General features: G+C 39.9%; 1 protein-coding gene across 1 annotated transcript; it reads left to right on the top strand.

Annotated features, from left to right (window-relative positions):
- The first annotated feature begins 5,019 nt into the window (after positions 1–5,019).
- On the top strand, positions 5,020–9,700 carry LOC123133257 (UPF0481 protein At3g47200). Its single transcript, XM_044552769.1, has 2 exons — positions 5,020–5,649; positions 8,706–9,700. Exons 1-2 carry the CDS (start codon positions 5,047–5,049, stop codon positions 9,456–9,458), a joined length of 1,356 nt encoding a protein of 451 aa, XP_044408704.1. The 5' UTR covers positions 5,020–5,046; the 3' UTR covers positions 9,459–9,700.
- Positions 9,701–13,009: the final 3,309 nt, after the last annotated feature.

Genomic DNA, 13,009 nt, shown 5'->3' with positions numbered 1-13,009 from the left:
TACATGATCGTTATACAAGCAAACATCACCGTGGGGATATCTTATCCATTAAGTAAAATGGGAAAAGTCAGCATGGGTAAATAGTGGAGACAAGCTCCAGTTTGCACAGATAGAAATTAACTCAAAAAATAATAGAGGTGTAATAATGGTGCCGAGCTGCTGTAAGGAGATGATAGTTATCTTGGGCCTCTTGGCTGGGTTGATCTCACAATTAAATAACACTACCTGTCCGTGGAGTTGAGGGGTGCTCAGTGGTAGAGGGGGCAGCTTTTAGCACAGGTGGTAGGACGGCGTGGTTCACATGGGATATATAGTGTTGAAAATAATAACCCGGTGGTTATCAAGGGATAATCCCAGCTTCCCATATCGGCAGTTGCCTCCTGAGGAGGCGCCTCAGCGAACCGTCGTGTCCCATGGACGCGTCCGTTTCCCTTGTATATAAGTGTACATGCATAATGAATAAAGAAGGGTTGAATCATTTGTTCGTTGTCTCTCTCATTTACGTCTCGAATTCCAACACGTTAACAACACATACTACACTACTCCTCACATTTTTTTCACAGGGTTTTTGGAGGAGACTTAATCAAAATAATGAATTCTTATGTCAAGCGGTGATTAGGGGGAGTGTTGAAAATAATAACCCGATGGTTATTAAGTGATAATCCCCGCTTCCCATATCAGTAGTTGCCTCCCGAGGAGGTGCCTCAGCGAACGGACGCGTCCATGGGACACGACTATTCATAAAGAAGAAATATGGTGGCTTGTAAATAGCTAGAGGATGACATGCGCGACAGTAATACGGTGCTCAGCTTGATCGCTACAAAGACTGACGCGCATGATAAAGAGCACCATGGAGCTCGGCCTCCAAACAGCATTTTCGGCTATAGTGGTGGTATATGGGAGGGGAACTTTTGGTCTATGGGGACATATGCACCCTATATGGAAAAAAAATAGTAATTCAACAAAAAGGCAAAAATTCCTGAAAATATTTTTGAAATAAACTTGACCTTCTATTGTACTCGTGAGAAAAAAAATCCACAAAAACAAATATCCCTTTGACTTCTTTTCAAAAAAGATAAATTTTTGGCTAAAATAGTGTGAATAGTGACCTATAATAGCAAATAAATTTTGTCTTTTTCGCTGTGTGGTCAACTTTTGTTTTTTTTTCGTCGAGATTTATATACTAGTGCAAAAGTAAGTCAAGTGTTTTGTCAAATTAGTTCTTACCTATTTTGACTTTTTATTAAAATATTAAAAAAAATCCCCATATAGGGTGCATATACAAGCAAGAACACAAGTGGAGCTATTTAAAGGGGGTGGCTAGGAGTCAGGTGACTAAATTCATTATTTGGGTTCAGTCACTCTTTTCCTTTTTTGTCTTGAGGATCTTGCATGCATGTACTGTGGACATGGCTGAATAGGTCTTACCGGTGGTACTCACCGTCGGTGCCGGTGCGTGTAGCCGCAACCGGCCGGACGGCCAAAAGGTGGTGTCGCGTCCTGCCTTGGCGACCCGTGCGCATGCGCGTACACGTACGTACGCACCGTTGGTGTTTAACATTGCTGTATAGTTGATGCTTTGCTAACCTGTCGCTGGGTGCCCTCGAATAGGTTCCTCACTGTGTCACAACCACTTAGCCTAGGTACTACTCCATTATAAGCCCGTTGTTATTTTTGCATCCTCTCTACTACTATATAGTTTCAACATTTCCAGCTCCAAAAATATTGATTTATATGCTTCGGCCCCGGACTAATTACATTGGTGAAATGTGGAAATAAATAAATAAAATCGGATAGTCTCTCAATCTTTTGGCACATCCCGGAATTGGATGTCATCGAGCACCAAAATGACCATAATCTAGCGTAAAGCACACATACAGTAGACCTTATGTCAAGACATGGTGCCAAGCATCAATTACGACTGTTATTTTCCACCTCATCCTCCTTCACCTTCCTGTTTGTGATTGGCACTCCCACCTCAACATAAAAGAATTTTATTTTAGATTGTAAACAAAAAAATCAAGTACTATAATTATTTTGCAATATCAAAACACATCAATGAACATCTGACGGCAAAAAATCAGGTAAGCATCAATGAACAAAGATATATACTAAAGTAAAACAGAAACTCATCCCTTTTAACCATAAAACAGAAGCCCACCAGATACTTGGGATTGTTCTAAAACATAAAAGCAATTGATCCGATACATGGTAAGACGCATGATAAAAACAAAAATAAATGAAAACAGTACAAAAAAAACAAAAAAAACAAAAAATGTAGTTTCCGATGGAAGAATGAATTAGTGGCATCTGTATTACCCCCTGAGAAGAATAAAAAGAAAAAACAAATAAAAACAAAATTTTACATACAATTTACACAAAAATTGCGGTTTTGACAATGTGCAAGAATAATAATATAATAGTTGAATTTAGCACAAGAAAGATTTCTAAGAAGAAGTGAATTAGTAATTTTGGTATTAAGCTTAAAGAAGAAAGGAAAATAAATGAAATATAAAATAAATATTATGATTGGCAGCCCCACCCCAACATAAAAGAATTTCCTTTTAAATTTCAAACACAAAATCAAGTACGATAATACTGTTGCAACATCAGTACATATCAATAAACATCTGACGAAAAAAATCAAGTAAGAATTAATGAACATCTGACCAAAACAATCATGTAAGCATCAATGAACAAAGACATATATAAACCAAAACAAGGTCCTTTGCAACCATAAAGAAGAAGCCAACCAGATACTTGGGTTGGTCTGAAACATAACAGAAATAAATGAACAAAAATGTAGAAAATAAAAGCCAAACAGAAAATGACGTTTTCTAAGGAAGAAGGACTTAGCGGCAATGGTATTTCCCTCTAAGAAGAAAGAAAATGTAAAAATTAAAACAAACAATAACCAAATTTTGTATATAATTTATACAAAAACCACTTTTTTTGTAATATGCAAGAATAAGCGTATAATAGTACAATTGTCACAAAAACCGAGGTTTCATAAGAAGGAATGAATTATTGGCACTGGTATAACCCTTAAAGAAGATAGAAAAATGAAATTAAAACTAAAACATAATAATAATAATAATAATAATAATAATAATAATAATAATAATAAATTTTCTAAAAATGAATTAGTGGCAATGGTATTATCGTTTAAGAATAAAGAAAATGAAAAAATCAATGACAAAATTTGCAGACAATTCACACATAAATTACTATTTTATATAATATGCAAGAATAAGTCTATAATAGTGGAATCTTCACAAAAAATGTTTTTAAGAAGGAATGAATTAGTAGCATTAAACTAAATCAAAATAATAAAGTTTTCTAAGGAATAATGATGTAGTGGCATTAGTACTACCCTTTAAGAGAAAATAAAATGAATAAAAATAAAATGACAAAACTTGCACACCATTTACACAGAAATTGCATCTTTTATAATATACAATAATACCCATGTAATACTGGAATTTTCGCATAGAAAGTTTATAAGAAGCTATGAATTAGTGGCATTAGTATTACTCTAAAAGAAGAAAGTAAACAAAACAAAAACTAGAACGATTTTTAATAAATGAAGTTTATAAATGAAGTTTTCTAAGCAAAAATGAATTAGTGAAATTGGCATTACCCTTCAAGAAGAAAGAAAATGAATAAAAATAAAAGAAATAATGATAAAATTTGCACATAAGTTACACATAAATTGCACTTTTTAATAATATGCAAGAATAAGCATATAATGATTTTTTGCAAAAAGTTTGTAAGAGCTAATGAATTAGTAGCATTGGCGTTACCCTTCAAGAAGGTAGAAATTGAAATAAAAACTAGAACAAAGTCAACATAATAAAAGTTCCTAAGAAATAATGAACTAGTAGCATTGGTGTTACCCTTTAGTGGCATTGATATTCTCTTTCTCGCACACATGGAGATACACGCATGCGTACATGCACGAAGATACAAACACATGCACACGCACATATGAACAACAAATTGGCACAAGCCCGCGCACACACAAGAAGAACAAATTGACTGAACTACAGAAAAGAACACATAAAGGCGCACGCACGCGCATACTCACACGATAATAAAAAGTAAAATAGTAGAAATTGACAAACAAAAAGAATAAGCGATTGAACTGAAAAAAGTTGAGCCTCATGCATACATATGGCAAAGTGGCAACATCATCGCACCCATCAAACTGAGCTACGGTGGCACCGGTCATACTTACAATGTGTGACAGATTGAACAAAACAGACTGAAAAATGACAAAGAATGAAGTTACAGGGCAATACTTAAATCGAATAATAGGGGTGTTAAAGTAAACACGTGCACATTGTAACGAATGAATGATGAGTGGTCTGGCTTTGCTCAATGTAGCTAGCGTGCACCGGCTGGGCCACTACTTTGGTTGGGCTGGCCTGGGATAGTGCATCGACATAGACTGAACATGGAAAAATAGAATTGACTGACCCAAAAAACCTTTTCAGACAACTAACAAGTAGCTGATGCGCTATTTAAAATGTTTGCTCATATGTTTGGATAAAAGACCCTTAGCACAACATCTCTTTCAAACGCTATAGCATGCTATAGCAGAGCTATATCAGGCTATTTAAAACCTTTGTCTACAGGCACGTCTCCGGTGATTTGTACCACTTCCATCCATTCTCGCACATTGCGGAAACTATAGAAAAACAAATGCATGTGATGCGTTCCGTACTCCACTCCATCCTAAACCATATGTTATCATTCCCGACAGCATCTACTTTGACGTACATATTCGTTGCTTCCTCACGGTTCCCCCTAGCATCTTGTATGGACCACATGCAACAAACAATAGACCATCATGACCCCTTCCTTGATATAGTAATATGGAGTATATTATGTGGCATGCAATGCAAGTAACCTTTATTGCACAGGCAATGTATATGGCGACCATCATCTTTATCTGTCTATATATAGCTTGCTAACCTCCCCTGCACGAACACACATCTACTAACCTATCCACAGCAATCACATATCTTATACAGATCAATCAGAATGGCGGCGGCCGGCGGCAGTAGCAAGAGGATGTGGGTGGTGGACGTGGAGAAGAAGCTCAAGGAAGCCGACAAGTCTGCGGAGATGTCGCGGTGGGAGCGCCACTGCATCTACCGCGTGCCGCCCTGCATGACCAACATCAAGAGCAAGGCGTACCAGCCGCAGGTGGTTTCACTGGGCCCCTTCCACCACGGCGACCGCGATCTGCGGCCCATGGAGGAGCACAAGTACCGGGCCCTGCGGCAGCTGCTCCAGCGCGCGGATCGGACCTTTGACGAGCTCGTCCACGGCGTGGAGGACGTCGCGGAGCAGCTGGAGGGCGCGTACATGGACCTCGACAGCGAGTGGCGCGCCAACGATGGGGGCAGGGAGCGGTTCCTGGCCATGATGATCTTCGACGGCTGCTTCCTGCTTGAGGTGATGAGGTGCACGGCTGCCGACGGGAAGCAGGTGGGCGACTACGCACATAACGACCCAATCTTCAGCCGCCACGGGATACTCTACATGGTGCCCTACATCCGGCGAGACATGCTCATGCTCGAGAACCAGCTACCGCTGCTCCTGCTCCAGAAGCTCGTTGAGGTTGAGAGTGGAAAGCCTCCGGTAATTAACTAATCTGCCTTCTTATATTGTTGTCAAAAAAATGAAACAATAAAAATCCCGCAGAAATAATACTCCCTTTGATGCATATTAATTGTTTTGATTTAGTGCAAAATTGTACTCCCTTCTATCAATACTAATTACCGCTTACTTAAAATACAACTTTAGTACAAAGATGTACCAGACCGATAGTTAATATTAATCAGAGGAAGTAATAAATGAAAAGAAATGTATCTGCATGAAATAATCCTGAAATTAATTTGAAGTATGACTTGCAATAACTAAATCCATACGAGTTAACATATACTCCCTTCATCTTAAAATAAGTGTCTTAACTTTAGTTTAAATTTATATTAAAGTTAGTATAAAGTTGAGACACTTATTTTGGGAGAGAGTGAGTATGCAATACTAGTCTAATCATGTTCTGAAGGTCTTGTAGCCAAATTTCAAGAATATAAAAAAAATCACAAATCAAACTTTTGGTTCATAGGATATCAATTATCTAAATTATTACATTAAAAGATTTTTTAGTGAAGAGAGAGAGAGAGAGAGAGAGAGAGAGAGAGAGAGAGAGAGAGAGAGAGAGAAAGAGACCTAAAGATACATGCAACGTACTTCTCTTTGCACACCCTTTTACTTTTCTATATAGAAAATACTACATGGTAGATAGTGGTGCCAATGGAGAAGAATACTAAACACGACTAAGGCTAGTCATAGTGGTGAGTAACTTAGACTAGTTTCATGCATATAACACTAGTTTTATTACCTTCATAGCGGGTAGGAACATACATGTAGTATCATGGAAACCTTCATTCATTTATTAAGACATTCATTTTGCATTGGGGTGCGTTATGTTATAGGAACATATTGTGTTACCACAAGCATCTCTCTCTTTATTAATTACTTGCCACATAAACAAATTTATCTTGAGGTGCATTATGTTACTAGCTAAGTTACTCCCACTATGGCTAGCCTAAAGAAGACAAATGAATCATATATGCACGAGGGTATCAGAATACTACATGAGTTGGCACTAGCTAATTGGCTCCTATGACCCACTTGGGTAGCAGACCCATTAGATTTTTTTTTTCTAAATAGTACACAATAGCTATAGGTAAGTTGTCTTTAAAAAAATTGGGTCAATCGATTCGAGGGAGGAGGCACAACCCCGAGGCCAATGGCGACGATGCCGAGGCGAGAGCCAATGAAGCCTCGGACACGAGCGACTCAAAATCGGCGATGACACGACAGTTGCAGAAGGTGCATGGAGTCAAAGGCTTGACTGGTTCAGGGGCATAGTGGGGGTTCCGTGGTGGGAGAAGGACATCATGGGGTAGAGGGATGGACAGTGGAGGAGGCGTGCACAGTAGCGCCAGGCAGGGGCGGGGCAGCCGTTCTAGTTGGTGGTCCTGGGGGGCGTTCGGTTCATGGGTGAAAGATGATGGATAGTAGAATGTGGGAGGAAGAGGAAAGTTGCTTGCTCTCGTGAGAGTGGTTGGGTAACCCCCAAGTGTAAGAGTGACATAACCTAGCAATAAGTATCTCGCTTTATTGAGAACCAAGGTTTATGGAACCAGTAGGAATTTCATCAGCAAGTAAAGTCCTTGATACTTGCATACCAAACACCAAACAGTCTTGTCCCCAAACGTTTCAAGAAGGTTGCCAAGCTTCTTGTCCTGCTAGTCAGAAGGATAAATTTATATGGTATGATAGGAATTGATATACAGAGCAAAATAATAGAATGATAAATCAAGAAAATAAAATGTAATGGTATATGCAATTAAGGAAGATAGACCAGGGGTCATAGTTTCACTAGAGGCATCTCTCCAACTAAGATAAATGTGTTATGGTGAACAAATTATAGCTGGACAGTGATTAAATTGCACTATTTATTTTATGACTATGATCATTCGTGGCATAATCTTGTATATGAATTATGTCTGTGATATGTAGACCATTTGCATAACATCTACAACTAATAGCAATACCTAAAGACCGCTATTCAGAATGCAATTTTGAGGTAGTAAGTTTATAACAAACAGACTACTGCAATAAACAAAGTGACATAATATACACAGTAAAACTATCATCAGTGTGATAAAGAAACCATCGTTTTATTCTTAATCGCAACAATACAATACATGTTTGTTCCCTTGCTGTCCCTGGGATGAATCATCACAAGATTGAACCCACTATCATACACAACTCTCTTGAAGAACTATCTATAATCTTAGCCAAAGAAGGTAAATAGATCATAGAGCATACAAGACAATCTATGTAGCAAAGATATTTTAAAATATTCAATAGGAGTATAATTCAATGAGTAATTTGACCATAATGTGAACAATTTATCATGTGAGATAGCTAACGGGAATTTTGTATTAAATCACAAGGGAGAGAGTACTCCATCTAGCTACCCCTATGAATCCTAAGGTCCTTACGAAAACTACTCACACATGGTCATGGTGACAGCAAGGCCGATAACAATGACTCCGGTGACGGATTCCTCCTCCGGCAGAGTGTCGGAACAGGCCTCCAGATTGGGTCTCCCTGGAAGAGGAATTTGCGGCAATGGAAAAATCACGAAAAAAATGATATGGAGGATTTCGGGAAAATGAGATTTATAGGCAAAAATCGTCGAAAGGCGGTGGGTAGTGGCCCCACACGCCCCCTTACGCAGGTGGGACTTAGGTCGTGCTACCTGGCTGCGTAGGGGGCCTGCGGTGGCCCCTGATGCCTTCTGGATTTTTTCTCTCTGATTTTTTTTTCATAAATCTCTTAAGTTATTTTGAGCTCTATAAATATTGATTTTCAAAAGTAAAAAACATGCAGAAAACATATAGTACCTCCGGACACTGCATTAATAGGTTACTCTAGAAATTAAGAAAAAATACTATAAAAAGTATTCAAAAATAATAATATAATATCGTGAAAAGTATTTTTAGGCAACTTATTAATAGACGGCGTTTTTTTCAAGTGATAATACAACATCGAGTAATATATGGCGTCGCTTTCTCTTCAACTAATCTGTGTTGATGCTTGCATGCATGGATGGGCAGAACGACGACTTCATCAACCGGATGGTGCTGAAATTTCTGGCCCAATCTTCCGGCCAACTACCACCAGGCATCGGCCTAGGGCTCCACCCATTAGATGTCTTTCGCCGGAGCATGCTGGCTAGCAAATGCCATAAAATCCGGAACCTTCCAGAAATGGAGGAGGACAACGCCATCATCCGGTCAGCAGTGGAGCTCTACGAAGCCGGAATCCAGTTCAAGCCGAGCAAGACATTGAGCCTACACGACATCCGGTTTCAGGGCGGCACACTGAGCATGCCGACGGTGTCGGTGGACGACTCCACTGAGTACATGTTCCTCAACATGATGGCGTTTGAGCGGCTGCACGCCGGTGCCGGTAACGACGTGACCGGCTACGTCTTCTTCATGGACAACATTATCGACTCGGCCAAAGATGTGGCGCTGCTGAGCTCCAAGGGGATCATCCAGAACGCCATCGGTAGCGACCAGGCCGTGGCCAAGCTGTTCAACACTATCTCCAGGGACGTGGTGCTTGAGCCCAACAGCGCCCTCGACGCCGTGCAGCGGCAGGTGAACGGCTACTTCCGGCAGCCATGGAACATTTGGCGCGCCAACCTCATCCACACATATTTCAGGAGCCCCTGGGCGTTCCTCTCCCTCGCCGCAGCCGTCTTCCTCCTCGGCATGACCGTCATGCAGACCGTCTACACCGTGCTGCAGTTCTACGGGAACGACAGCAACAGCCTGCCACCGTCGGCACCGTCTCCTATGTGAGCCAGCCGGCCATAAAAACTTATTAATCACTAAGTACCGGCTACTCGATCTGCTTCATGAATTCGTTTTGCTCTCTGTTTGAGTTTTTGTTGTTGTTTTGGTTTTTGCGAGCGATTTGGGTTTCTGTTGTTGTTTTGTTTTTTGCGAGCAATTCGAGTTTTTATTGTTGTGGTACATTGTCAAGCCTCCGGGTTACCTGGACTCTGCAAGAACGAAGATAGTATGTGATGTGTTTGTGACTATGTGGTGCTTTCATTATGATTCAGTTTATTTTTTGCATTTGCTATTCACTAGGTAACAACTAAAATAAATCGGAAACACTAATGCCCACACGCGTGGGCGTTTGCATCTCGCCCACACGCGTGGGCATTTGCATCTCGCCCACACGCGTGGATTCGCGTCCGTTTGTGGGTGCATGAATCTTGGCATGTTTGTGGTGCCACGTAGGACTGGGCTGGTGTATGGGCATTCACCCGGTCGTCCACACGTCCGTTTCACCACACGGAGGAGTCGGTGTGTGGGCATTTAGCAGTTCGCCCACACGCCAGTTTTCACTCACGCACAAGGGTTGGTGTGTGGGCATATGACATCTCGCCCACACATCCGTCTCCTCTCACATACCCAAGCTGCTAGTTGCCATGTGTTTTGCAGTGCACATAGCAACTGCCCTAGTGTGCTTGCAAGCAGATGGCAACTCTTTTTTTTACCCGAACATGTCAGTTGCCATGTGTTTTGCAGGGTACACGGCAACTGCCTAGTGTGCACGTAAGCAGATGGCAACTTATTTTTACCCGAGTTGCCATGTGTTTTTGCATGGCACATGGCAACTGCCGTAGCGTGCACGTAAGCAGATGGCAACTCTTCCTTTTACATGGCAACTGCCCTAGCGTGCTTGTGAGCACATGGCAACTCTCTCAACTGCCTAGTGTTAGTAGGTGGCAACTTCTAAAGTTTTGAAATCATGGAAATTGTAGTAGACCAGACCATACATAGCAACTGCAGTTGAGCAACCATGACAATTGTAGTTGTCCGACATGGCAATTGTAGTTCAGCGACATGGCAACTGCAGTTAAATGAACATGGAAGAGGGTACAAACCATGGCAACTGTGGGGATGCTGGTGACTGTCACGCGGGGCGTGCGGTACCATAAGGTAGGAGGCCTGACGTACGGGCGTGTGGGCGTTATCTATTTTGGCCACACGCAAGCATGTGAGAGGGACCGCGAGAAAAAAAAGGCGTGTGGGCATTACTTGTTTTGCCCACGCGTAGGCGGGTGGGCTGGTCCTCTTAAACACCACACAAACTGTGTGGGCAGACTCCGGAACGCCCACACGTGTGGGCGTTATCGGCGTCCAAAAAAAATACCCTATTCGATTGGTAGGTTTTAAAAGTGAGGAGCGCAGCAATCAGGGCCCGGGGCGGTGCCAAGATTTCACTATAGGGGGGCCAAGCCAAGATAATAAAAGAAAATCGTCCCATGCGAAAAAATAATTCCATAATACCAGAATAATATGTCACTTTGATGCAATTAAAATAAATGATTACATTTGTATTACTTTAAATTTGACTCTAGAATCGACAGAATTGTTAAAAAAATTAACAATTTCATCAGAAGATAACCTAGCTGCTACTAATTCCTGTAAATTATCATAAAATTTTGAATCAAGCTATCTTCAGTTGGAACTAGCACATTAGCCTCTTTAACAATGTCAGTAGTAGATTGAGAATTTTAAGCAGAATGCCTAAAGTCGAATCAATTCTTATAGCGTTTAGGAGAGGCTTTTCTCATCATGACCGCATCAATGATTGCACAATCAAAAGAATTTAAAAACGAATTAGCATAGTAGATCATGCAATCAAAATAACTAGAATCGGACGAACAATTTCTGACACATATAAGATGAGAGTTCAGATAGATTAGTAATAGTAAAGAGTACGTGCTAACCTTGGCTAATTGGAGTTTCTAGGATTGTACTACGTAGGATCACCTGTCGCCAGTGTCGCCTCATTTAATCTGAGTCCAATCTAATGACGAGTAGGAGGGCAGAGGCACCGAAGCGACAGCCGGCAGCAGCACCAATCACCTCCGGAGTCCGGACACACGTGGCGCGATGGGAAGCCATGCTGGTACTGTAGCAAAAATAAGAAAAATAACGAGCCACACATGGAATCAAACTCTAGACCTGGCGGTAATGAAGGGCTCCCAATAGCCATCTGAGCTAATAATTCTAAGTGACTAATTTGCAGCGCTAATATCTAAGAACTAGCCATTTTGCCAGAATTCAACACCTTTGATTTTATTCGAACATGTCTTGGAATTTCTAAAAGGTGTTGAATTCTGGCAAAATGTTTCAAAGATATGTTCGAATAAAATCATGAACAAATGTTTCAAAGTTCCAACATTTTTTGAACATCGTGAACAAATTTTGAAATTCAATATTGTTTAGAAAAAGCAGATTTCGAACTTGTTCACATTATTCAAATCCCGAACATATTTTCCAATTGTGAACACTTTTTTGAACATGCGAACATTTTTTTAACAATGTGAACAAAATTACAATTTTCCTTTTTGTAAAAGCAAACAATTTTTTTAAAAAAATGATCATTCTTGAAAATTTGGAAACCCCTTGAGCAATTTTGAAACGTGAACATTTTTTGAAATTCTCAAACGATTTTTCACCCTTGAACAAAATTTGAAAAACAGGAACATTTTTTGGGATTCAAAAACTTTAAAAACACCAACATTTTTAGAAAACTCTTGAACATATTTTGAATTTGTGAAAAAATTTAAGAAAAAAGTGAACATCGCAAACATTTTTTGAACATTGCAAACAAATTTTGAAATTCTATATTCTTTAGAAAGCGAACATTTTTTATATTTTTAAATTTTTCGAATTCAAAACATATTTTCCAATTGCGAACTCTTTTTTGAACATGCGAACATTTATTTAACAATGTGAACATATTTTCAATTTTCGTTTTTTTATAAAAGCAAACAAATTTTGAAAAAAGTGATCATTTCTTGAAAATTTGAAAACCCATTGAAATTTTTTGAAACCTGAACATTTTTTGAAATGCTCGAACAATTTTTAATACGTGAACAAAATTTGAAAAACAGAAACATTTTATGGGATTCAAATTCTGAACATTTTTGGGATTTATGAACAAACAGTAAAACACAACGATTTAATTTTTTTTGAAGAAATCAATAGAATTGAAAATGATAAAATAAAAAAAGGAAAGTGAAAAAACGAAATAGAAACAAAAGAAAAATAAACAGAAAAGTGAAAAAGGAGAGAAAGAACAGGAAAAGAAAAAAAAAGAACAAGAGAAAAACCCGGATGAGGAACCTCTAAAAGTTTCCCAAAACCAGAAAAAACTGGCTGGGCACCTCTAGAAGGTTCCCAAAACCGGGCGCGTTGAAACGGTTAAATGGACTGGCCCAGCTGGAACGTTCCCTCGATCTCCCTGTGCGAAACCTCGACAATTTGCCGCAACGTGCGGCGAATAGGAAATTCCGGCCAACGCGCCAATTACTCGCTGGTACTGA

This window comes from Triticum aestivum, chromosome 6B, assembly GCF_018294505.1.
Source record: "Triticum aestivum cultivar Chinese Spring chromosome 6B, IWGSC CS RefSeq v2.1, whole genome shotgun sequence".
Classification (NCBI taxonomy): Eukaryota; Viridiplantae; Streptophyta; class Magnoliopsida; order Poales; family Poaceae; genus Triticum; species Triticum aestivum.
This window is presented reverse-complemented; position numbering and strand designations above follow the sequence as displayed.